The sequence below is a fragment of the Megalops cyprinoides genome, chromosome 11 (genome assembly GCF_013368585.1).
Source record: "Megalops cyprinoides isolate fMegCyp1 chromosome 11, fMegCyp1.pri, whole genome shotgun sequence".
Taxonomy (NCBI): domain Eukaryota; kingdom Metazoa; phylum Chordata; class Actinopteri; order Elopiformes; family Megalopidae; genus Megalops; species Megalops cyprinoides.
In genome coordinates this window covers 26,280,892-26,307,694 of record NC_050593.1, presented here as the reverse complement: position 1 = coordinate 26,307,694, position 26,803 = coordinate 26,280,892, and the positions used below count along the sequence as shown (strand labels likewise).

At 43.7% G+C, this 26,803-nt stretch overlaps 1 protein-coding gene across 3 annotated transcripts; it reads left to right on the top strand.

Moving 5' to 3' along the window:
- Positions 1-503: 503 nt before the first annotated feature.
- LOC118785467 (protein SON-like) lies at positions 504-24,429 on the top strand. Of its 3 annotated transcripts, none has more exons than XM_036540123.1 (14): positions 504-617; positions 5,533-5,681; positions 6,851-7,046; positions 7,497-7,585; positions 7,996-10,938; positions 11,337-11,731; positions 12,086-12,220; positions 12,783-13,001; positions 15,533-15,643; positions 18,137-18,253; positions 21,930-22,077; positions 22,244-22,309; positions 22,441-22,556; positions 23,164-24,429. In XM_036540123.1, the coding sequence occupies exons 1-14, from the start codon at positions 535-537 to the stop codon at positions 23,323-23,325; spliced, it is 4,929 nt and encodes a 1,642-aa protein (XP_036396016.1). In that variant the 5' UTR covers positions 504-534; the 3' UTR covers positions 23,326-24,429. The 3 variants fall into 3 exon arrangements, with proteins under 3 accessions (XP_036396016.1, XP_036396015.1, XP_036396017.1); XM_036540122.1 differs by having other exon boundaries at positions 6,848-7,046; XM_036540124.1 differs by lacking the exons at positions 21,930-22,077; positions 22,244-22,309; positions 22,441-22,556; positions 23,164-24,429 and adding an exon at positions 20,698-21,422 and having other exon boundaries at positions 6,848-7,046.
- The last annotated feature ends 2,374 nt before the right edge of the window (positions 24,430-26,803 follow it).

Here is a 26,803-nt window from a genome sequence, read left to right as displayed (position 1 = left end):
AAAAAAAAAAAAAAAAGTCCAGGTGGTTTGGGTGTTTCAAAACACCTATGGTTGAGGACCACACATACTATTTTAACAATAATTACACATCACAGTATATTATATAGCTGTACATATGTAATAATTTACAAGGAGTATTTATCCAATTTGTATCATTTGCATGTAGCGTAATAACTGCATTTAAACATACTTAAAGTTATGCTATCTTTAATGCAGAAAGTAAGAGACATTGAAGTTCCATGTCAGCATTTTTTTTTTTTTTCATGCTGGTGATCACATGCAGTGTCGTTAATTTCAGGTACCATAGACTATCGAAAATAAGCGTTTTAATGAATGTTTTGCATTTTCTTGTAATTTTAGTGCAACCGCGGCAGAGGACATCGTTTTTGCCTGTAAGGACAGGGGGTTTTGTTCAGCCGTTGAACGGCTCTGGTTTTGTTTTCCCTCTTGTCATTCTGTACTCTTTGACGCAGCAAAGTCCCTATCACTAGAGGATGCTGGGACTGCGGAGGACTTTGTTTTCTCGGTCATGCCATGGCGACCAACATCGAGCAAATATTCCGGGATTTCGTTATGAATAAAATACGACAAATTGAAGACGAAGTGCAGCATACAGGGTAAGCATATGTTAAGATATTTAAAATTAAAATATTTGTACGTGCACACAGATGGCTAGGCTATATGAGCATTATGTCTGGTGTAATTGGAGACCAGGCACTGGCCTGACTACGGTTGAAATCGCAGGCTAGTGCGATTGCACACAGCACAACAGCATGAGTTTTGTGTTTACGTAACTTAGAAAAGATGGCAAATTCGTAAAACCATAGCTCATTCGCTAGTTAACATAATTTAATAAATGACTGGCTATCGCCGATTGTTGTTATACAGCTATGTATCGTAGAGATGGATGCAGCAAATGCCAGCTTGCATCACGATGGCTAGCCAGTTTGTGTTGTTCGCATTAGCGACCAAGTGTAACGTTAGTTTACGCTGGCGGTAGCTGGCTAAGTGAGCTGCCTAGCCAGATAATATGTGGCTAGCTAGCGTGTGCATTTTGCGTCACGTCGTGTTGTGGACCAAGTACAGTTAGCTAGCTAGCTACCAAGCCAGTTACACCGAGGTGTCAGAATGTCCAATTATGTAGCTAGCTAATGAGTAAGGTAAGGTTAGCGTTCTTTCAGACAGCTGAACAGATGCATTTGACCTATCTATTGGCGTGTTGTCCATTTCGATAGTGCCTTTCTAAAACGTGACAAACTTGTGATTAAATGTGACAGCTAACTAGCTACCTTGGTGGGAAATACTGGGTTGAGTTTTTACTTGGTTGTCTAAGTAGTGAAGTTTTTAATCACACCGAAACGCAAATCAACCAGCTGCTGTTTTGCTTGATTGAGTATTGATTGGTGCCCTCAAATCAAACAGCTGACGGAGTGTTAGCTAAGTGCTTTCTATAAGTCAACATATAGGGAATCACCACTTAACTCCAGGTAAACTAACAAACGCGTATTTAATTCAGAATCAATTTTCGTACAAAAATCTAAATTCATTGAACATTGCCCGGCCTGGACTTGTTAACGCCCCACCCTTAGTTCGTTGCCCTGGTTTGTAGTTCACTTCTCCGACATCCAGCTGTGCTGCGCCGTAGAGATCCACTTGGTAAGACGTTGTTCGTGAGTCGCGTTCCATTGTCCGCCTCGTATCCGCTGACTCCGTTGCAAGTGTTTTTGGGAAGTCAGTAAGTTGTGTGTAAACTTGGTACACTGCTTCTGCTCTTCTTGCAGAATTAACCTCACACGCACTTAAAAACCCAAAAACTAAACCGTTCCGCTACCGGTCCCTCTCTCTTTTCTTAACTCCCGCTTCGGGACCCCCCATCTACATATCACCAACTCCTCAATCTGCCTCCAAACGTTTTCTGAGGTTGCCCTTCTTAGTTCAGGCCACAAAGAGAACTGGTCCATCACCACAAGGAGGTACTCCATACTCCTTTGGCTGCACAGAAATAGGCCCAGAAGGTCCAGAGTAACTTGCACCCAGCATCCACTGGCTAAATTACTCACCAACAGACCCACTAGCTCTGATTTTCCATCTTGATTGTTTGACACATTGGTCAGGATTTCACATATGCTTCCACCTCTTTCCTCGTTCCCCTCCAGACAAATCTCCGATGTCTTTGTGCAGCCCAGGTGGCCAGCAACTGTGCTGTCATAACAGAACTGCAGCACTTTCTCTCACAGCTTCGATGGTATTACCACCCAGCATGTCAGCTGCACTGTGTGTTCTGCAAGAAGTCTGTCAATAATGACATACTGTCTAGTGGCCCTCGCAATTTGACTCCTAGCTCCTGCACTCCCGGGCAGCACTCCAGTCTGTAGGTTTTGCCTTTGGGCAGCCCATAGCTTGGCTCTCCGGAAGATCATCAGTTCATTATCGGGCTTGTTGGAGGACACGTGTGCACCAGCCATAGCTACTGAGTGTGGATGAACCACACAGGCATCCCCCTGTGGAGTCACTGTGTCTGTTCTATTTAAGGCCAGGGGCACTATGGAGAGAGCATCAGCCATCTGATTATTTTCTCCGCTGCAGTGCTCCACTTCCAAATCCAATTCTTGTAACAGGATAGCCCAGTCAGCTAATTTGGCTGTTGCCGTCTTTGATCGTCTAGAGCCCATGTAGGGAATTTTGGTCAGTGACCAGTTTGAACAGTTTGCTCTCTAGGTAAGGCCAAAACTATTTTATGGCCCACACAACCACCAAATATTCCTTTTCTATCATCTGATAATTTCACCCAGTCTGACTCTGTGCACGGCTAGCAAACACTATGATACTCTTTTTCTCATCCTTTACTTGATAGAGAACTGTGCCCAGGCCCACATCTCTTGCATCGGTCTGCAGTTTAAACTGCCTGTCAAAGTCGGGGTAATGGAGTTTTTTCATTGCCCCTAGGGCCTCCTTAAGTGTTGTAAAAGCTATCTCAGACTCCATCGTCCAGGTCCAGGCAGTGCTCCTGCAACTGAGCTACATCACTGAAATTTTCCACAAAGGGCCTGTACCAGTTGCACATCCCCAGGAAACACTGAATGTCTTTCACATTCTTTGGTGTCAGGTAAGACTGGATAGCTTCCATAGTTGTTGGGTTAGGACTGATGCCATCACAGCCCGCAGTGTCCCTGCTACTGAACACACATTTCTCTGGCTTTCACATGAGACCATGTGTCTGAAGGCATTCCGACACCTGACACAAGTGTAGCAAATGGTCCCCAGTGGACTGAGAGTAGGCTGTGTCATCTAAGTAAGATATACAGCAATTGAACGCAGTGACCGTGTTTACTTTGCGGTAGTCTACACAAAACCTTTATTGATGATGTCTCTTCACAGGCAAGTAATTGTATTGTCTGCATTGCTCAGGAGCCACTCCCTTGGTTTCAATCTTATGCACAGCTAGTTGTGCACCTGACCTTGTCCCCCAGTACTGTTCCATATTCCTGAAGCAGTCTGTCAGGAGTTACTCTCTTCTCCTGTGACAGACTGTGTAGTTGTCATTCAAGGAAACACATTATATACAGTCTGTCTGCGAATGAGCAACATTTTATTACGCACAGTAATCTTAATAAACCAAGAAGCAGTTTGATTTACAATTTTTTTCATTATGGAGTAACTGCAAACCACAGGAAAAAACAGTAGATTCTGTCAATTATGTCAATGTCTTTGTCACAATGTTTTATTTTTAATTTTATGTGAAAGAAAATTGTGTAACACTGCTGGTTTAAAATGTTTGCTGGCAAAGTCAGTGACATGTTTTTTATTTGTATCTATAAATTGAGTGGTGATGGTTGAATGTATGTGTATAGGCAGTGCACTGGCCAGCAGTGTGACAGCATCCTAATTGAGCGATCATTTTCCATTAGCTGCTGGCAATTCCTCCATGCTAATCAAACCCTGCTGTGAGCAGGAATTGGCAAAAATATCAAGATTTGATATCTCTTCACAGCTCATAAGGTAAATGGACGAGCAATTATCGCTCTTGGGATTCTCACACCACATTATCTTAGGTGTTAAGCCATGGTACAGTTTCAGTGTGACAAAACCTGAAAAGACAGTTCTAAATCTGAGCTTAAGTCATAGTGTGTGCCAGCTTTAAAGCCTTTCTGGGATTTTGTGAGTCAGCAAGTGGGAGTTGTAAGTTATCCAGCAAAGGAAATGTTCACCATCAAAATGTGCAGCTCTAAATGTTCAGAGAAAGAATATTTCTGATTTGTTTTTAGCTGTCAGACCCACACATAGAAAAAATAGTGTTCACTCTGGTTCCTTTTAGCCGTTATGTTTTTCTGTGCTGCGTTCATTCAGCAGGTGGGAGTATCTTAAATGAAATCTGTCTTTCTCACAGTATTGATTGGCAGTTTTTATTAAGGTAGTGGGAGGAGGCTGTGGAAAAAAGACAAAACTGCAGAGTTCAGATACCTGAGAGTAGAGCAAAGCAAGAGTAGCTTATTTAGACAACGCACCAAGCATGTAATATTGGTAGGGAGAGTGGATATTTAAGTATGATCAGAGCTGTAATATTCACTTGAGCTGGGACTTTATTTTGATATGGGACAGTTTATTTTAAATCTTTACATATAAGTATGAGGAATACATTACATTATTTTCATTTACAAGACAGTCTTATCCAGAGTTACTTGTTTAGGTGGCAGTTTTGTCCAATTATGCAGCTGGATATTTACTGGGGAAATTGTGGGTTAAGTACCTTGCCCAAAGTACAACAGCAGTGCCCCAGTAGGGAACTGGACCTTTTGGTTACAAGACTGACTGCTTACCACTCTGCCACACTGCTGTTTCTCACTATACTCCAGCTATTAATACAGTGCCATAGAGAAGTGCTTGTGATTTTTACTGCCATTGTATTTAGTTACGGTTTGATATATGAGCTTGAAAGTCGAAAGGGAAGCTTAGAAATGACCTTGAAAACTAACAAAGAACCGAAGAAACTAAATAAGGCCAGACCAAGTGATTATGGCGCTGCGTTTGTCTTTGTTTTCTGCTGCCATGTTAAAATGTCATTAAAATTTTGTCAGGTAGTAAGGATTTGAATGTGCTGTGACACTTATTCATTTGAAAAAATTTAACTGTGTTTGTTTGGGGAAGTGAAGGATTCACATGCAAGTCTTTTGTGAGCTGCAACAGTGCTTTAATGATACTACTCCGACTGTGAGGATATGAACTGTCCTTGTTCATAATTTAACAGCACTGTGTCTGTAGTTCAGTCCTCTATCTACGAACCAAGCAGCACTCCCAATGAATAGATTATTTCATCAGCACATCCACTGAATGCAGATAACAAGGAGCACTTTGCATTCGCAAATAGCCAAAACTCAACTCGAGCAGTTTATCCTTTGAATTTGGTTTGGGGCTTCCTTTACGGACCACACGTAGCACTGTAAAGTTTTTTTTTTTTGCCATGAGGTGTTAGAATTTAGCTTTGATGTTTCAAGGAAATGCTGTCCCCAGCCTGATGGACTCGTTCTCAAACAGGGTGACCAGCGAAGGACATCCAAACGGCAGAGTGTCCCACTCTGTGGAGAATGAAGGAAGGGTAACCAATGAAATGGAGAGCCAAGAGGAAATCCGTACACACCCCCACCCATCTGAAGCAATGGAAAATCCCACAAATGCACAACTAGGTGAGTTTCCTTCAGTGTCAAAGGCCACTTTTCTGTGCAGGGACCAACACCGGTGTCCCTTTAGGCCTTTTTGTAGTTTCTTGTCAAATTTCCTTATTTGTAGTATTTTTGCCCTTCAGGATATGCAAGATTCATTGTGTGGTTTTGGTGTTGTTCACTTGCATGTGAATATCATGCAGACTGTTCTGGATTTTAATTTTATTCAGTTTCTACTCAAAACATAATAAATACTGGACATACAACTTTCAAACTAGCATTGCTCCAGATATGCCATATCAGGACGCACAATGTGCAGATCTTTTTCAAGTATTTTCACTGTGTATTATGTTATTGTAATACTGTTATTATAATATTAGTTTTTAAGGTACCTCTTTATCAAAAATCCAAAAACTGACCAAATGTATATGCTGAAGTCAGTGACATGATTCCCTACCCCTGGTATCAGATTATGTAAACATGGCAGCCAGTCAGAATGGGAGCATATGATGTTATTTTGAGCCAACAGGAAATTTTTCTGGTAACTTGCTTGCAAGAGAAATCTCTCCTGAAACTTTACCATTCTGTCCTTGATACTGAATTTTTGTGTGCTCTTGTTTCATCTTGCTGAAATGTTCTTTAATGGACAAAATATTTGTCATGGTGAAAGTAAGGGAAGTTGTATTGTTGTTTTGCTTAAGGAAGTTTAAGGCTATTTCATGTGAAATGGGACCAATTTTGGCATAACCCCCATTTTCTGGAAATTTAGCCTAAACCTTTATGTTTTTCATGTTTTTCTGTCATAGGCAAAATGTACGATCGTATCATTACAGTAGTACATTTTGCCATTTTCACGCCTGCCCAGGCATCTTTCAGACAGTGCAATTTTTCATTACAGAGTCAAGCCAGAGTCGGTCTTGTTTCACATGGAATGACTATTCTGGCTATTGGAATGAATACCCCTAACTTATAAGACAATGAAGACTTAAGAATATTTTGAGTGAAGATGTTGCCAATATCTGTTTTGGATGGATGTGTAGTGTTATGAGATTCGGGAAATTATGAGTGTTTGTAAAGGGAAATATGGCCTATGTGTAAGGACTGGGGATAATTGATCTTTATCTGTCCTAAAGAATGCGTGGTATTCATGACACTGAAATAAATGATTAGTACTTTGCATTTTTCTTCAGCAGAGGCAGACAAAGTCTTTGACAATACGGTCGCCGTGAAGGAGCTGGTCAGCAAGGAGGGAAGTGAAACGCCACGTAAGAAAAGTAAAAAGCACAAACGACATAAGAGCAAAAAGAAAAAGAAGAAAAAGAGAGAAGAGAAAGAGAGCAGCTCTGAGTCAGGATTGGACTCAGATGGAGACGCCCGAAATCGACACAGGTGGGACCCCGTTTATGTGGAATGATGGATGTGCAAAAGGGATATAGATAATCCCAGTTAATATTACCTTCACCTAGTCTTCCAGTGTGGTTTTCATCACCTTTTCTGAAAATTCATTTCCTGTGAGTCTTAAATAGTTAGTTAAAATAATACTGTCAGCAACCCACCTAGAATCACTAGTTAAAGGATTATTTTAATCTGACATGCAAATTTATTATCTTGGGTATACACGGGTAGGTACACTATGGGGGTCAATATTCCTTTGTTTTGGGAAAATGTATAAAAATGTCATTAAACGTACACGTTTGAAAAGGCAGTTGAAATGAGTTTTCTTAGAAATAAATGCATACAAATACATCATAAATATAGTGGGGCATTGTTTATGGGGAAACTGAGACTTATTTGAATGCATAGAAGTAACTTGTGATTTTTTTTCCTTTATAAATATAGTGCAAAGAACGAAGCCACAGCCAATAAACAGGGACGAGACAATGACCAAGGAGATGATGTGGAGGAAGGTTCGAGACGTTTGCACACAGGCAAGTTGTGAACAGCGGATTCAGCCTGAAGAAGCAGAACATCATGTATAACACTGCTGATGCAGACAAAATGGAAGCACTTTTTCCAAGTCCTTTTTTGGCAACACATCAAACTCATTGTTAAGGGGAAATGAATGAAATCATCTTAAAACTGCACTTTCCAAGGTCCTTTGGTAGGATCTCTGATAAATCCACAACCACTTCCTTTAGATTTTGATATCGGGCCTGGGGCTTTGGTTTGGTGCAAGCATTCTGTTTATGTGTTGAAAACCATTGAATGTCAGCAGAGAATGTGTGTGGTCCATTCCACTGAAAAACTACATTTATATTTGAAGTTGTTATAAAATATTTTGATCATTTTTGTTCATTTGTGTTAATTCTTACTTCAGTCTGCAATGATATTTTCACAGATCCAACAGGAGAGGAGGGAGAGGGAAGGACAAGAAAACAGAAGCGACACACAAGCAAGAAGAAGAAAAAAAAGAGGAGGAGAGAGGAGGAGAAGCTGGGAAAGAAATCTCCAACCCGTTCTCGGTCGGAGAGCACTTCGGCTTCTGGAACTGAATCTGAGATGGAGTCAAAGCAAGCATTGAAGCTGGTTTCCACCTCATCGCCTGTGGTCACATCAGATAATGTCAGACACATGGAGAACGCAACGCCCTCAATAGAGGCACTGACTGTAAAGTGTGAATCCACCTTTGTAGAACACTATGCGGATCACGTAAAACCTAGCACCAAAGACATGTCATGCAGACTGCCTGTTGAGGAAATGGTGGACTCCACTGATAGGAAAGACTCTTCAGCTGTGGACTGTGTGGCTGCAGAGCACAATGGTGAGCAGGTGAATTTTCACAATGCACATTCACCTGATCACAGGGGAGAACACAAGGAGGACTTGGACATCCCAACAGATGAAAACAGGAAGCAGGATGGAGAAGGTGGAGAGAGGTGTGGAAACAGGTCTGGATCACGTTCCAGATCACGATCCCCCTCGGATGTAAAGAAGGAGACAACTCGTCATACCCCAAGAAAGAAGAGCCGCAGTCCCTCCCGGAGCCCAAAGCAATTGTCTGGTAAATCTGGTTCTCCAAAGGCCCATTCCACCTCCAGGAAGAGATCTCGATCTGCCTCCAAGAGGAAGAACAGCCCCAGGAAAAAGCGCTCTAGGTCTCGCTCAAGGAGGCGCAGGTCCAGATCTCTTTCTGCCAAGAGGAGACAACGCTCTAAGTCCAGGTCCTGTACCAGGAAAAGGAGGTCAAAATCTAGGTCAGTGCAACGCACTCGTCGCACAAGATCCAGATCTGTTGTACGCTCGCGTCAGTCTCGGTCAAAATCACTTAGACGCAAGCATTCGAGGTCCAGATCAAGGACGTCTCGGTCTCATGGGCAAAACCGACGCTCTCGGTCCCGGTCTGTTAGAAGGACCAGGCAGTCCAGATCCTTGTCCCGCTCACGCCGTAGAAGGTCACGATCCAGGTCAACCAGGCGAACCAGGCGGACTCGATCAAGGTCCATAGTTATCCTGAGGAGTTCAAGGAGAAACAGAAGATCCACATCAGCAAGGCGGAATAGATCCAGAACAAGGTCCCCAAAAAGACGGCGGTCTGAATCTCGGTCACCGCGGCGTTCCAGGCGTTCAAAGTCGAGGTCAGCAGTGAGGCGGAGGCGATCAAAATCCAAGTCTCAGAGGAGGAGCGTTTCGAAATCGAGATCTGCTCACCGGAGTAAGCGATCAACATCAAGATCCCACACAAGACATCAGTCAAAATCTAAATCTCCTAAACATGGCAGTAAAGAAAGAAAAGGTTCCTCTCCTAAGATGTGTAAGCACTCGAAATCAAGCTCTCCCACAAGAAATGAATCAAATGAATCAAAAAACAGCCACCATACAAGTCTGACTCTGGAGAAGACAAATGAGGCAGATGCTATTTCTGAAGAAATTACTCCTCAAGTTCTAGCTGGGCACTCAGTGAAAGAAGAACCCCCTTTAGATTTTGCCAGCCCTGAAATGGGACAGCCATCTGCTGTGTCTGTTGAACACAGCACAGACAGCTCAGAGACAAGCTTTGTCCCCACTGGGTCCTGGAAACCAGTGCCCTTTTTAGTTGATAGCAAGGTGGGGAACAAGCCTTCTCCTATGAAAGAAGTGGCAAGTATTTTCTCTTCTAAAGCCCAGGCTAATGTTTCTGAGGAGCCCCATGACAGTAGATCTCCACAGAGGGGTGAAACTGAAAAGTGCTTTACAGCGGAGATGGCTTTGACTCATCAGGATTTTTCAGTGCCCTCAGACTCCTGTGCTGACAGTCAATCAGAACTGACCTGTAAACAGCACTATTCTGAGTCACAGGGTGCGTCTGATGGTAGAGGCGAGCAGACTGACAGGTCCAGGTCTGTTTCCCCACAGTCTGACAGGCGGTCTGAATCGCTTCCTCCCTTGTCAGACAGATCAGTGCTGGAAGAGTCGAATCACATTACATTAATGGACAAGAAAACTGAAAGTGATGAGAAGTCTATACAATTGCCTAGAAGCTCACATTCAAGATCTCCTGCCAGTCATGATGGTGATTCTTTGAGACCCCAGTCACCGTTAACAGAGGCAAAGCCACATGCTGGAAGAGACACCAAGTCCACTCCGGAAAGTAAATTGTCTAAACAAAGACATTCTCCAGCATCTCCTACCAGAAAGGAATCTTCAAAGTCAAGAAGTCCCTCAAGGAGGAAGAAATCAAAGTCCAGGTCACTTACTTGTAAAAAGCGTTCTAGGTCCACTTCATCTTCTAGAAGAAGACGGTCCCTATCAAAAACTACTGCTCGAAGGAAGAAATCAAAGTCCAAGTCTCCAGCAAAGAAGAGGAAATCCAGGTCTCCGTCTCGCAGTCGGAAGAAAAGGTCCAAGTCTAAGTCTCCCGCAAGGAGAAGGCGATCAAGGTCGAAGTCAGTGACTAGAAAACGCAAGTCACATTCAAAGTCCAGATCCCCTAAAAGGAAACGGTCAAAGTCCAGGTCTCCTGCCAAAAGGAAGCGATCAAAGTCCAGGTCGCCCACTAAAAAGAAACGTTCAAAGTCCAGGTCTCCGGGCCGCAGGAGGAGATCTAAGTCCGCAGACAAAAGCAAACGCTCAAAATCCCGTTCCCCGGCCAGGAGGAGGCGGTCGCGGTCCAGGGCTCGCCGCTCGAGGTCCCGGCAGTCGCGCTCCAGCTCTCGCCGGAGGAGGAGTGGCTTCCCCTTGAATCGGCGGGACCGGTGGAAGCGCACCCCAAGCCACTCCCCTGTCCTCATCCTCCGCAAGAGGAGGTCCGCTTCACGCGCCCGCCGAAGCTCTAGCAAGACCCCACCGCGCCTCACTGAGCTCGGTACGGCTGCCCTTTCTTTCCATACCACAGGCATCTCCAGTGATCATTTATGTCATATATCCCTTGGTTTATACCAACAGCAGCTCACTATGGCATTGTAATTTGGGCTAGAACTAAAACCAGCAATCACAGTGAGAACCCACGATCAAGATTGTACATATGTGACATTTTGTGTTCTGAGCTGCTGGATCTTAACTGAATCAATTCATGACCTCCATACTGTAAATGGGCCACTTCTCATGAGTGCTTCGTTCTAGCACTCCGCTCACACATATACACCCAGAACCTACATTTATACTGTATGTAAATTGGCAAGTTAGCCTCTCTCTAACACAGTTTGTAACCAGAATTATTTCATCTGAAGCATGATGTTCTTCATATCTCCCTTTTCCACGCAGATAAGGACCAGCTGCTTGAAATCGCCAAGGCCAACGCAGCTGCCATGTGTGCTAAGGCCGGCATGCCTATTCCCGAGAGCCTTAGGCCCAAGGCCATCCTCCAGCTGCCTCTCCCAGCCCCAGTCCCCACGCCCATGTCCCTGCCCCTGTCCATGAATCTCCCAGTAAACCTGCCCATGGGCATGTCCAACATGCCCAACATGACTATGAGTGCAGCCGTGGCCACCATGAACGCAGCCCTGTCCACCATGAGCGCCCTCACAGCGATGCCTGCCCTGCCCACCATCACCAACAAGCCGCCAGCCACGGCTGTGCCCAACACTGCCAACATCGAGGAGGTCAAGAGGAAGGTGGCGCAGAAGGCTAACAGCATCAGCATCAAGGAGCTCACAGAGGTGAGATGTGGAGAATGGAGAAGCCCAGCCACAGAGCCCCATGCACCCCATTACGTGGAGATCACATAAAATGCATGGTACCCAGCAGTTGTGTGAAAATATACTTTTTGTTGAAAAGAAAAGAAAGATCACAAGATCCTGTTTTTCCCAAGAGTTATCACAGAATTTTCCTCATTGAATGAGAGTTAATCTTTTATTTCTCATGTTAATGTTGAAAACAGTTTAGAGAGTGAATAGACTGAGATTTAGGCATCCAGACCCAAACAGTAGTTGTGTTTTGCTAGCAGCTGTGATGGGGGTAAATGTGGGAAACGCACTGTGAATAACTATTTCTTTTTTGTTCTTTTTTTGCAGAAGTGTAAGAAGATTGCAGAGAGTAAGGAGGAGATGGCTGTTAACAAGCCGCATGTGTCTGATGACGAGGATGACGAGAAGCCATTCGCAGGAGTGGGTCTCAGGGAGAACAAGGGAATTACCTTCAGCCTCAGTGTAAGGCTTCACTGTCGTGGTGTTCTCCCAGTGCCACAGCACCATTTCCTGCAAGAAATGGGTTCAGTTGTGTGAAGATTTATAGATGTGCTGTACATCAGTGGCAGCCAACCTGACCCAGAGAAGTGGCTAGAATTTAGTCAGGCAGTATTATTGTAAAAAAATTTTCAGCATCGTAATGCCCACTTCATTAAATATAATGTAAACTGTCCAATGTATTCATTATACATCCAGGCTTTTATTTGTGTGTGAAATCTATTCATTTTATTGTTTTCTGTCTGCTTTATTTTACATACAGATTTTGATTCCACAGGCACAACACTACCCAGCTATTCCTGCAATAGTGTTTTTGTTAACTGGGTATTATCTTTTCACAGCTATTTGTGTTCATCAAACATCAGATGTCATCTCAGGTTTTTCACATGTGGCTGAACATGTCTGCGGTTGAAAGTTATTTTCTGCTTTAAAGCAAACATTCCTGAAATGCTTGCATTATTCACTGTTTTCGCCTAATGTTGCAGTAACCTTCTCCCTTCCTTTTCCCACCTTTCACCCTGTCCAGAATTCATCGGCAAAACCAGCAACAAGAACCGAAGCGGCCTACGCTAAGGAGTTCCCAGTGTCTTCAGGGTCTCAGCACCGCAAGAGGGAGGGTGATGGGGCCTATGGAGAGTGGGTTCCTGTAGACAAGAAGGGAGATAAGGCTGCAGGAACAACAGCTTCAGCAGCGGACGAAGAAGGCAAGGAGAACGACAGCGTCTTCCCTGACGCACCTCTTCAGGTGGGAAATGCTCCTATGCCACAGTCCCCAGCTGTCGCGGATGCCCAGGTGGACAGTGGTTGTTAGAGCTGATCTGGCCTGCCAGAGGCAGGCACCTACTCCCCTTGACCTGACCCCCATCCTCCTCCACCAGACCAGCCATCTACACAAAATGCCAGGCCTCTTTGTTTTTTTCCTATTTCACCCCCTGTCTGCAGGGAGGAGGAACTACACAGAGCTGCAGAGCACCACACTTTTGCGAAGACAACTCATAGCAAACAGTCTTTCCCTCAGTGAACTCCCAGGTTAGAAGATTGATTAGGCTATTCAGTTTGTGTAACCAAGCCTTGTATATTTGGGTATTTCCTTGAAATAAATAAGGTCATTGGAAAAATCACTGTAAAACTAGTCTATTGTGCATGTACTAGGTGTTTGAATGGTCTTTCTAAAGAAACTCATGGATAGTTTTTAATCAAAAGGGAAGCAAAACACAAGAAGTGACAGTTTTTTGCAGATAGTGAAACTACTATATGTCCGTTTCTAACCCTTAAATATTCAGTGAAGAATTCAATATGAGAATGATTGCTAACGTCTGTGGCCAGTTGTGTTGCAACTGTATTCCATTGCTGAGTGGCTTACCTGTGCATAACTGTCACCTTGTTGACACTAGGCCATTTACATTTACAATTACATTTACATTTACATTTATTCACTTGGCAGATGCTTTTATCCAAAGTGACTTACAAGTGAGGCAGAATACAACACAAGCAAAAAGCCTTATAATGAGTCAACAGTATTAGAAGTGCTGCATGACCATGTTTAGTAGTAGTTGGCCAGACAAGGTAGAAGCTAGCTGGTAGAGATACGAGTGCAGTAAACCATTATATTTGATTTTTTAAAGGAAAATAAAGTTTAGGACACAAATTGCGTTAGGTGGTAGTGTTTCTGGTGTTCAGCTGAGTGCAGAAGAGCTCTGTCTTCAGATATTTCTTGAAGATAATGAGGGTTTTGGCAGAATGGATGAAGTGTGGAAGTCCATTCCGCTATCGGGTGACAATGTTGGAGAAAGTTCTGGATAAATTCATGAAGTCATTTTGACACAGTCCTTATTTAGGAGTGGTGTTTTTTTAATATTAATTTTGAAATGGCTTGTTGTTTCTGCCATATACCCAATCCCTTTGACAAGTGTTTAAAATGGTGAATTTTTGATGGCATTGTTTCCATGTGACTCAAAACCACATTGTGAATCTGCGTCAGTAATTTTTACGTGAGTTATAAAGGATAGCCAAACACCTGCACACAAATTTAAGAAAAGACAACACGTCTGTTAAGCAAGAGAAAAGTGGGTCACCTAATACCTTAAACAGCAGGACTGGGATGTGAGAAGAGGGTGAGGAAAACATCTGTGTAGATAGTGCCTGGGTGTTTTGGAAACTGTAAAGTAACTGCAAGGGCAGCAGGCTGTAGTTTCCTATAGAGGTCATAGACTGTAGCCAATAGAGATTATGTCTGATAATGAGTGGTGCTAGATTGGATACACCCATGTAGAACAGAGGTCAAATGTTTGCACATAGAGCAGCCATTTGTCCTAGAATGTCTGTTTCCTTATTTTATATGGTCATTCTGGACACTAAATTGGACAGTAGATGGCAGATTGCAGTCTCCAATCTAGTTATTCTGTATAATACAGAACTCAACATTCCCACTGAACTCCTCTCCTCTGATGTATCCACATTAGGCTTGTTTCTTCATTAAAAGTAGCATTTTAGCCTTTTTTAGTTGTTAGGATGTTCTGTTTGCTTTCTGTACAATGCAATGTTGGTTATTAAACTAAGCTCTGAAAATCATTCTAGCATGCTTGATTTTTCATTCTGTTTGTATGATTTGAGTTGTTTTGAGACTTCATTAACCAAAGTAGAACAGTACACATCTGCAGTATGCGTGTGTGTTTGTGAGAGAAAGAAAGAGGTTGTCATTTCTTCCAGGATTGCTGTTGCACTGCATGGTCCCAACTACTGGACGATATATAGTTAACTCTGAACACACTGCGTTGCTCAAGTTGGGTTTAAACTGTGGGATTCTTTTAATCAAGCTGTCTTCATATGGCCGCTGTTTAGATGCAATTTATTTAACCTGCCAAAAACGTTAGAGGATTTTGAATTGTTTCTTTTTCTTTCACAGATGGATGTATGGGAAAATTCAGTTTTTGATTTGTGTATTGTTGTGCATTATGTTCCATTGCATAATGGATTTTTTTAAGTCAACTGCAGCACAAACAAAATAAAAAAAACATAATATATTTAATAATATAAGTTAATATATTTACCCCACCTGTAGGAGGCAGGCTTGCATTTTGCCCTCCCTGCCTGCTGTTATTTATCCTGCTTTTGATTTTAGAGCAGACAGCTGGGATTCCCCAGAGACCTGGGCCCTTGGACATTCACACATGCTGGCTGGACCTGGGAAACCAGGAGAAACATGGCAAGCTGGTCAGGATGTATGGGGATGTGTGTGCTTGTGTTTTGGTTGACCGGTGGCATTTTTTCTCCCAGCCTGTGGACATCACGCTAGCCGTGAGTGAGAGGGCCGTGGCGCAGAAGCGGCTGGCGGAGAACCCCTTCGATGTCAACGCCATTTGCATGCTGAGTCGGGCACAGGAGCAGGTAAGCTCCCGGTGACTTCACTCCACAGTGTGTGGATGTACGTGTGTGTGTGAGAGAGAGAGAGAGAGAATGAGAACTGTCAGGCAACGCACCTACCAGCAGACACACAGACAAGTGACGTGCTTCTTTCACTTGCCTGTTTGTGAAAATTACTGTAACCATCACCTGGTGGCAGAAATGAAGCTGAACACTCATGATTTTTTTTTTTTTTTTGCTTTGGATTATTGTTTCATTTTGTGGAGAAGCTGGCTAACATTTCTCACAAAAATGAACCAAAAAACAAAAATTTATTTAAAAAAACATTCAGAAATCCAACAAAGGAATGAAACCCACCTAAGCACAGGTAGCTGAAAACTGAGCCTCCTGCTCTCCAGCCACATATCTGTATTTAACATGCCCCAAATTAGGCAGCTATGGCTTGTTAATCTATTGGTTGGCTCCCACAGACAGACTATTACAATGAACAATTAAAAATTAACCTGTATGGCATCTACTTGTTCGAAGAGCTCAGTTATTGACAATGATGGAAATGGAAAGACAACAATCCTTATACATTCAAGAAAGTGGCAGTGGAACAAACAGACAGTTTTGGGGGAAAGGCAAAGGTTTTCCTTCACACATTTCAAGCACTCAAGCGTATGGTTTTTGCTTCCAGTTTTCCACTCTTCCTGCAATCCCACTTGTGAAGTTGCAGTTTGTCAGTGGAAAAAAATCATTTACCCAAAATATGGTGTTTCAGATGCCAGACATCCAGCTGTGTGGTCACACCTCTTGCTATTTTTCCTCAGCAGTCTCACACACATATACACACACACACACACACACACACACACAAGAGAGAGATCACTGTGTTCATGTGCTGTGTCAGCCACTGCAGGTTTCCTAACTTGGCCCTTGCCTATTGCATTTTGCTGTTCAAAGTTAGAGTGAAAAGGGCCACCAAATTTAACACAGCTCCCAAACCACAGTTTCCACTCTGAGTAATACTTACCTACGAGCTAACCTCTGCTCTCCTTGTGCTCATCTTTGGTGAAGCTCTACGTTACCTCTGTATATGAAAAGCATGTTTCTTCCACAAGCAAGTAACTCCACCCACTTAAAAAAGATGCCAGTTTCCTCGCAGCTGATTTTCCTAACACTGTCTTCTGTTAAGCAACTTTTGTTCAGTAAGTCTGGTAGATTTGGATTTTAGCTTCTGCATCCTGAATCAAACACATTTATACTGGAAGCATATTCCATTTAGACAGCCAGTAAAAAGTAATTAACTAGCCAGATACTCATTAATATACATAATTTCTGCTCGAGTAGAGTTGAAATTGTCCAGTCATGCAACAGAAATTGAACCAAGCGGGTCAGTTGTGCTGTTGGAAAAAGTCATATGGAAACAGTGAGGAAGGTGCAGAAAATTATTCTTTCATGGAATGTGCCTGTTTTAGGGTTCCTTCACTCATACTGGATTTTTTTAGCTTATCAGTCATCTATGTTAATAAATTGCTCAACATCAATTGACATACAGCCTGAACATTACAGGAGGATTTCAGTGTTAAAACTGAGTTCTCAAATTCAGTGGTGACTGCGATGTTGCTGTGGAAACCTAGAGATTCAGATCTCTGCCTACATCCTTCAAACCCATGCCCTTCAATATACTGTTCACCTGCAGCAGGACTGTGTTTGCAAGGGAGGTTTAATATCCCCATTTGCACACACACAACCAAAGAACAGAAGGCTTCTACACATCATGAACACATCTGCCCCAGCTATTTGGTGTCAGATTAAAGGCTGTTTGCATGAGTGAATGTCAGCTACTCAGGGATTTCCCCCGATGTACTCTCAAAGTGAGTTGAACTGATCTACAAACAGTACCAGTCAAAAGTATGGACACAACGTTTATTCTTCATTTTCATTATTTTCCACATTTTAGAATAAGAGTAAAAAAACCAAAATGATGAAATAAAGCAGATGGGAATATGCAGCGTTAAACAAATCAAAACTATCCTAAAATTTAGATTCATACATAGGCATCAATTCACTATTTATATTTGTCTAAGAAGCAAATTTCAAGCATTTGAGCACAAGCCTTTAGATCAACATTTCTTTGAATGCATGTTTCCCATAATCTTAATCAAGTGTGTCCAAAGGTTTGACTGGTACTGTATCTTTCAATATCAGCTAGCACCACATGTACACACATACTCATTTGTGTTTAGTTTTGATTTCACAGTACATTATTGTACCTGTTCAGTGGTTAATGCATATCCAGGTTTAAGCATTTCGCATAATGAACAGCAGACCTTGTGGTTCCACTTTATTGCCCTACCATTGTGCTAAATCAGTCAGTGAGGGCTCCCAATGTCTTAGCCCATATAATTGGAGCATATTTTAAAGCCCATGGAAGAATCATGATCCACAAACCTGAATTCTCCTGCCCCATGATAATGGAGGCAGAACCTCCCATGACCTTAACCTCAGACCTTTTACCCTTAACCCCCACAGGTGGATGCATGGGCCCAGTCCAACACCATCCCGGGTCTCTTCACTGGCTCCACGGGCGCCCAGGTGCTGTCCTCTGAAGAGCTGTCCACTAGTGGGCCTCAGGCCTGGATCAAGAAGGTAACACCCCCGCACCTGTGAGTGTACTGCAAACTGGGTAAAGCCTCACCCCTCCTCCTGAACATCCTGCCTGTGTGTGCACACTGCAGACTGGGTGTCTGAGAGGGATGGCAACACAGAGAGAAAGAGAGATTGTGTGAGGCTGAGAGCAGAGTACTCCCCCCCCCCCCCCCCCCTCCCCCTCCTCCAAACTATCTGAACATACATGCAACCACATATATACAGTCACTGGAGTAGGTAGTCACGACTGTCGCCCTGGGGCCATTTTATTACGGATATTACATTCTAAGGCAGTTGTGACTCTGGAGTAATAAAAACCAGCAGTTATTAAATCAATATTCTTGCACCACATTTGTGAAGTTTCTCACAATCTCACGGTATGCAATAAAACCACCACAAACACTTTTAGTGCTGCACTTTATATTTGGGAACTGTGTGCAAACTAAAATGTATTGTAATCCATGATGTCACAATAAGCATAATTATTTCCTCTGTGCCCTTTGGCTACGTGGAGTGTCACATGATCTGTAGATCCCAGTCCCGGGCCTGTCTCCACCTTGGTATACCTGGTGGTAGTGTGCTTGAAAGAAAACCAGCTACACTGAGGTATAATTAAATTCAATGCAGTAATCCACATTCACACCACTCAGTCATACATACACGCACTGTAATTTGTGCATCCCTAATCATGTAAAAACACCACTGACCTGATGTCTCGGAGGAATCCCAGGCCTTGTTGACCTGCCACACACCTGCCCCCCCGCCCCCCTTCCCTCTGCACTCTGGCCCACTCAGGAAACACACTTGGTGTGCTGGTGTCTGTTTCGTCTGTGTCCATGGGTGTACCCGCTTCACGCATCTCGCCGGTCAGCGACCGCATCCCAAGCGGCCTGTTTGGTTTTCATGCAGCCAAACCTGTAGCGCCTCTTTCGCTGCCCTGCTGAGATAGGTCCACTCTTGCCTGTCTGTTCCGCTCGTCACTGTAACATGACCATTTCAGCTGCCTGTCAAAACGTGCAGCGCCGCAGAGGTCACCTTTCCACGTTAACACACTGAGCCTTGTTCAGGTGGCATAACAACACTGTACCCCACAACACAGAGACCTATATCTCTGTAGGGGACCCACTCTAACACGGTATTCTCTTCACCATAAAACCTACTCTAAGGGAAGAGCAGACATAGTGATCTAAAAACAAAATCATCAAGCTCAATCCTCAACATGTGAACAGTATAGAGGGAATTGGTCTGTTACAGAAAAGGCAGTTTTGATGCATGGCAACCAAAAGTCCCAAAAGCCCCAACTCCCCCCCTCCCCCCTCCCCCAGCCTGTGTCCACAGTGTGAAGCGGGTACACCACTGGAGACGATGATGCAGCTCTTTATGTGTGAAATTTTATCAAAGCAGGTACAGGATGGGCGCCCTGCCTCTGGGCTCTTAACTCTGCAGAGAGGGTGGGAGGAGGACGAGAGTGCGCCCGACGGCCCCCCCCCCCCACCACGTCTGCCAGCATCTGGACTGGGTGTTCTCCCGCGGAGGGTAGAGTGGCACCGTGTGGGCGCTGCAGCTGGCACCCGGAGCCCCTCTGCTCACTCACTCTGAATGTCATCAAGTTAGAAGGCCCCCCCCCCCCTCCGCACACCATGGGGGCACAATAGTGCAGTGACCTCTTCTGATAGGATAGTCATATTATCTATTGTCAAGGGCTTATAATTGGAATTTTTTTTTTATGTGCCAAGTGCTAACTTACACAGCCCTCCTAACATATTGTAGGACATGCTTGTTAAATGGACACACTACACCACGTTTTTTGAATAATACAGGACTTGGGTGGCACTGTCGCCCTGGAGCAGTGGGTAGGAGAGTTGTTATAGAGTTTGCAATCTCCTGGCAGTCATATGCAGAAACCTACAGAAGGCAGCACGGTGCTCTGCTTCACCTTCAGCAGATTGTCACAGCTTGGCCTTCTCCCAGCACAACTTGCAGCTCCAAGCCAGAGTCGATGGTTCACAAAATCTATGGAGGTTCTTTCACTTTTTTCTTTCACTTTTGCTTGTTTTATCACATAGTAACAGGCCTCTTGAAACATGAAATCATCTCATAATGTCCATTCTGGCCAGCTTCCACCTGTGTACATCTGTGGCAGAGGTATTGTTCTGCCACAGGGGTACATTTACGAGTGTGGTTCTGCTCTATAAAAGTCGGTCCAATGTGTGTGATTTGAGTAGTCATATTAATAGTTTAGAATTGGGGGATACTTGATGACATCAATGCTGAGTGTCTGGATCAGAATGTCTGGGGCATCGCTGCTGTAGGCGCTGGGGATGGACCCAGCAAAGGGGGAGTGTTCCTTTGCTCGGGGCGGGAGGGGGGTTTAAGGTGAGAGAGGTGGGAGTTCACAGTTTGACCTGTGAACTTTCACCCCTCTGTATGGAAACTTGTTGCAGGGTCAGTCCTTGTAGCTGCCTTGTTGCCATGGTCACTGTCAGGCCCCTTCTGTTCTCATCAGATGCACGGCCGATGATGGGGCCAAGGTATGTACATCAACAACACCCTTATATACATATATAATTATGTGTGCATTTGTGTACATTTATTGAGTCGTTTCAGTAAGTGTGCAGTTAGCGCTGCCTCTCTCTCCCGTGGGGCTTTTATTTCTGGCTCAGAGGTGATCTCCAAAATGAAAGTCAGTTGAGTGCAGAGCATGGCATGATCCCTGAGTATCATCAGGGCCCCTGTCTCTCTCTGGTTCCTGAGCCCAGTGCCTGCAGGATTGGGCTCCCCTTCCTCCTCATGTCCTACCTGGTGACGGCAGTCCCAAAACGCATCCGGGAACTGAGACTGTGACTCATGACTGCACCCACAACCCCTTGCATTTCATTAAGTGATATGTCCCTCAGGCACCTACATCCACAGCAGCTGCCCCTCTCAGCCCAGTGTGACTGTGCGGCTGTTAGATTTACATCACGTTGGCCTGGCTGTGGAGACGTGGCAGTAGAGAGAGACAGACGCGCCCTTGTTCACGTAAACACTTTTCCAGCAAGTCTTTCCAATGAGTGACGCAGCGTAATTAGATTAAACACGTAACAGAAGACTAATTTTGCATGCGTTTTGCCATTTCATTGGAATTTCTAAGCTTGTGATCACACAAGCACGGGGGGGGGGGGGTCGGTTGATGATTCAAAGACCCAGGTTTAGACCCTGAGCGTAGCGCCCCACTTACTTCACCCTCTAAAGGTATGTTGCAGGAAGTATGCTGAGCAGCCAGCTTCATATTCAGCAGATGAGTTTTTCTGTGTGGCTGTCAGGATATGAGGCATTTTTGTAACATGTTAAAGTCATCATACAGAATTTTGCATCTGACAAGAGTGACTGATTTTCTCCATGATGTAAAGACCTGTAGCTTTAGTGTCATAAGCTCGCTGAGTTCCTCACAGGTCCATGTTTCAGGACAGTGAGGGAGATATTACTGTTTAAGTGTGGGTACATTCATTTGCAGTGCAGTAAACAGTCTGACACAAAACTCCATCTGGCTGTCAGACAGGATTTACCTTCCTAATAACACACACAATCTGGCCGTTGTACTGGATGTACAGTCCTGCTGTTACGTGTGAAGCTGAGATGCTGATGTAGTGTCTGTACCCTGTGTGCTCCCCTCTCTCTGCCCCCCCTCCCTCAGGACCAGTTCCTGCGAGCTGCGCCCGTCTCCGGGGGTGTGGGCGAGTTCCTGATGAGGAAGATGGGCTGGCGTGCGGGCGAGGGACTGGGCAAATACAGAGAGGGTACTGTGGAACCCATTGTGATCGACTTCAAGACCGACCGTAAAGGTACGAGAGAGACCATGTGTCACTGGCATGTTTCACTGCAGAGAAGTAGTAGTCAGGGTGTTTCAGTGACAGCAAAAACAAAGGAACTTTTTCATACTGAGGACGTCTCTCCAGGTGTGTTTAAAAGCGTGACGCGAGCTTATCTGTTTTTGTGTCTCTGGCACAGGTCTGGTAGCAGAGGGGGAGAAGACCCAGAAGTCTGGCAGTCTGGTGGTAATGAAGGACTTGCTGGGTGCGTCCCATTGTTGTGTAACGATTCCTTCATCAGCAGACCACCAAATAATAGTATCTAAGTAAATCTAAATTAAAACTACGGCTAAGTAAATCTAAGTTCAGTAGCTGATCCTCTCCTGTTCCATCCAGGAAAACATCCTGTGTCAGCGCTGATGGAGATGTGTAACAAGAAGAAGTGGGCGCCCCCAGAGTTTGTCATGGTGCACGACAGCGGGCCTGACCACCGCAAGAACTTCCTCTTCAAGGTGCGTGCGTGTGTACATGCTCATGTGTGTAGAGCAGCATGGCTCAGCTGTATGTGTGAGAATGCTACAGCCCTAAGGGTGAGTGATTTCACTGGACATGTTTGTGTCCCTGTGAGTGCGCTTGTGAGCACTGATGTTTGTGTGTGTGTGTGTGTGTGTGTGTGTGTGTGTGTGTGTGTGTGTGTGAGAGAGTGTGTGAGACAGACGGACAGTGTGCAAGTGTGAAAGAGCCTTTTGGCTTTTGGCTAGAGCACGGTGTGTCTATGTGTGTAGCAGAGCTGAAGTGATCAGCTCGTGTGAGTCCTGCGTAAAGCCTTAGGTAGCGGGTAGCAGGTAGCCGAGTGGTTGCAGCGGCTACGTCACTCCCCCTGAGACCTGGTTAAGTAGCGTTTTCGCCGACAGCCTAACGGCAATTTGCTCAACTGGCAACGACGCTGGCTTTAAGGGGTTGGCAGCGAGCAGTAAGAACCTCAGTTCGAAACTCGCTCACTCGCCGACCCACGTAACATCACATTAAAACACAACGCAAGAGACCACCCGTTACATGTGCATGTGTGTAACTGTATCTCTCTGGAGACACCTGATTGCTGTCTGCTCCCACATGCAGGTGGTGATCAATGGCACGGACTACCAGCCTCAGACTGCCAGCCCCAACAAGAAGCATGCCAAAGCCATGGCAGCAACGGTGGCCTTGCAGGCCATGGGGGAGGTGTCCGGGGACAGTGTGTACAGTGGCCCAGTCTTTACAGCTGCCACCTCCACTGGCTAACCTCCTACATACGCACACAAGCGCTGCCCGTTCCAACAGTTCTGACCAAATTTTTACCCCACGCACACCCACACCCACACACAGACAAACAAATGTCGTTTTCGCCTGTCTGGTCTGGTAAATTATGAACCCAAATTATGAACCCAAATACACACACCATTGCCGCTAAGAGACAAGCTGGCAACTCACACACACACACACACACACACACACACAGATAAACACGCACACAGTTATCTACCAAGAATGGGATGGCACATATAATTGTGCTTTAACTGTTCGTTCTTCTGTACTTTCAGTGTTTTATATGTAAAGAGGTTGTTTTTAGCCTGAGTTGTTTATTGAAGGAGAAATCCTGTTCCAGCGTGCTGGAGACATTTCTGAGACAATGTGATAGGAACCTCTCCTTTTGATTTGAAAGAAACGTTCTTTTACGATTTAAGGGGTTAATAACATCGACCAGAGTTGGTGTCCCTCTTAAGCAAGTGTTTCTGATGACCGCTATTTACTGGAAGCATGCTGTGAGTTCATCAGGAGAAGAAATCATTAAAGCAAAACATGACCAAATGGGTGTGAAGACCTAAAGACAAGTAAGGAGAAGTACACTGCTGAGAGACCATTGGAAATTTCGAAGAGATGTTCCTGACATTTTTTGCCTAGTCTTGAGTTCAAAAGGCAAGATTGTTGAGTGCCAGATTTTAAGTAGTTGTAGACTCCTCTCATCTCTGCAAATAGATTTTTGTAAATAACTCTTTGTGTCCTGCCTACAGTATATTGCCCTGCTCCATAAGTTTCTCTTAGTTTCTTAACCTTTCACTGTTCCCGTTTTAACTATAGTAAGTGCTACGTTTATTTACGCAGGCAAGAGTGTGGGGGTGGCTAGAGGTGACCTTTGCCACATGATTGTAATGTGAGAACCAGGTTGCTGGAAGCGGTGTTCATGCGCCTTTTGAGTCTTTGCTTTGACTGTGATGAGTTTAGAATCCAATGGCTGCTAGTGCACCACCCAACATTAATGTTCTACATTATAGGTAAATGGGATGTTATATCCCCCAATCCACTGGTTTTTGAAGATCCCAAAAGGCACTACATAGATTCTGTTCAATTAGCTAGTTCAATAAATACGTTTATAAATGGATCAATAAATCAGTTATTTAATATTGATGTTTTTAAATTCACCTTTTTCATTCATATTGCTGGTAAGTCTAAGCTTGTTACATTGTTAGCAAGTTGTGTTGGTTTGTATTGTTTTCATGAGAGATGCAAATAATGCATACATTTTGCTTATTAATGTTCCTTAGTTATAATTATGATGGGATTTTCTCCCTGTCTCTTAGAATGCATCTTCAGTCTACATGTTGTAATTGTTACTGTAATGCTTCTGTATTGAATGATGGAGAGATTTCTGTATAAACCCTCCCAAAAACAATGGCCTGTCACTTTGCCAATAACTGATTTGTGATAAATTTGTAAGTTTTTTGTAAAACACCATTCTTTGAAGATGTTGCTCTTTTGAAAGTTTTCAGTGTTAAAAGTAAGCGTACATTCAGTTCATGTAAAACAAAACATTGCCATTTTTCCTGTTGTCACATTTTTGTTAAAATATAACAAGGGTATAAATAAATGTGAAGGACCTTTTAGCTGTTCAGTTGTGTAGATGGGCGAGTTCCAAGTGTTCAAGAAAAATAAATCCTCTGTATATTTAACTTACATATAACACACATATAATCTAAACAGCTCTGATCTAATCTAAGATGATGATGCAACATTTAAGAAAAAGTATTTACAGTGCATTTTAACTGATATAGCCACAGGAGCTTTTTGTAAGGATGTGCTGGCTGTAGTACAGTAATTGTGTAAAAATGGGTGGCTGACTGGCTCATTCTCTCCTCTATTCCTCAAGCTCTGATGCTCTGCACACTCCACACTGCTCTATAGTGAAACTACGATTCAGGTATAGCTATGAAAAAACTATATCCATCCATTATATCTGCTTATGAATGTAAAATCCAGCCCTAAACTCAATAAAGTTAAAGTGCTTGTGAGATGGCTTTCGCCATTTGACGAATAGCAAGACTGAGGTCATGAGCATAACAATCTCCAGAGAGAATGCAAGTTTCAGCCCACTGATCCTTCAGTGCACAATTGATGACAACAGTCTGTTAGGCCTGTGCTACCAGTTTAGTTTTTTGTGAATAATGTAACTGCCATTTTTAATTCACAAGGTTAGAAATGGGTGCTTCATCCCTGGGCGCCTCAAAGAAACTCATAAAATGTGCCTCAACTTGCAGAGTTTGTCCATTTACCAAGCACAGCGGTTTGTTTACTTTGTGTTTAATTTCATCCAGGATTGATAAGGCATTACAGCAGTCAACTTAATTTGACTGGCGTGCCGCCTGTTGTTGCTAGTAGCTGTTTGTTAGTCTACAACATCCAGACTTTTGAAAAACAAAGATTAAAAGGCAAGCTAATTATACACCCTATCTCTCTTGTTAGCAGTACTCACAAAATGAAATATGAAAATGCTGTATAACCTTATTGGACATTTTGTTTTGCAAGCAATTAAGTGCCGAAAGCTTTCCCTCATTCTTATCCACAGCTACCATGTGCATTTTTAATCTACTCATTCGGTTCACCTGCCCCCACATGAAGTCCAAAAGACTAATAGTCATACATACGGTGGAGGGGGCAGTTCTGTGTAAATAAAAGTTTTTTTTCTGTTGAGAAATCATATCCAGCGCATGTGTTCTTCCAGAGAAATTGAAGTTAATGGAAGTTTGTATTTCAACAGGGAAACATTTCCTTACATGTCTCCAGTGAGCGAGCCCACTGGTTTCTGCCAGAGGTTGTTTACGAATCTCTTAACCAAATTCATTTCATATTCATATGGCTGCAGGCGGTTATACACAGTTTCAAAATAAATATTTATGATACACAGATTGAGAAGCAATCATTTTTAGGATGTAGTGTCCAACCATGCTGCTGGTATTGGTACCGTGCAAGAAAAACTACAGTCAAAGCTGGTTTTGGAGATGTATCTGTAACTGTGGAATGATTAGGGACTTTATGTAGAGAACTTACTTTGTCCTCCCCAGTCAATTCAATTTGGCAAAAATGGACACGTCGTTGATACATCAAGTAATCGGTGCAATCCATGACCAGCTTTCGTTCAAAATCCTTGTATCCCTTTTCTCTATGACATTTCATGATCTGCTAGGCTGGTCAACACATCGTGTAGCCACTGCAGCTATCACAGCTGCCTAATATTTTTTTAAGGTTTTTACAGATGTAGATTTTCTTGGTTAAACATTTTACCCCATACTAGACAGTAACAACAAGCAGTTGTGGAGCCCTGGATTGTTAAATACCTTTTTTGTAATAGCAGAACTGTGTTGTTTAGACTCTTAAGATGACTCCATTACCTTAACTGGATTTGGGAATACAGTGATTGACATATTGTAGCTCTGACCATGAGGTG

Coding starts and splice junctions, on each gene's coding strand:
- LOC118785467 (XM_036540122.1), top strand. CDS start 535: ATGGCGACCAACATCGAGCAAATATTCCGGGATTTCGTTATGAATAAA. Junction 11,732..12,085: donor GCATCAAGGAGCTCACAGAG/GTGAGATGTGGA, acceptor CTTTTTTTGCAG/AAGTGTAAGAAGATTGCAGA. Junction 13,002..15,532: donor TCCCTGACGCACCTCTTCAG/GTGGGAAATGCT, acceptor TTTTTCTCCCAG/CCTGTGGACATCACGCTAGC.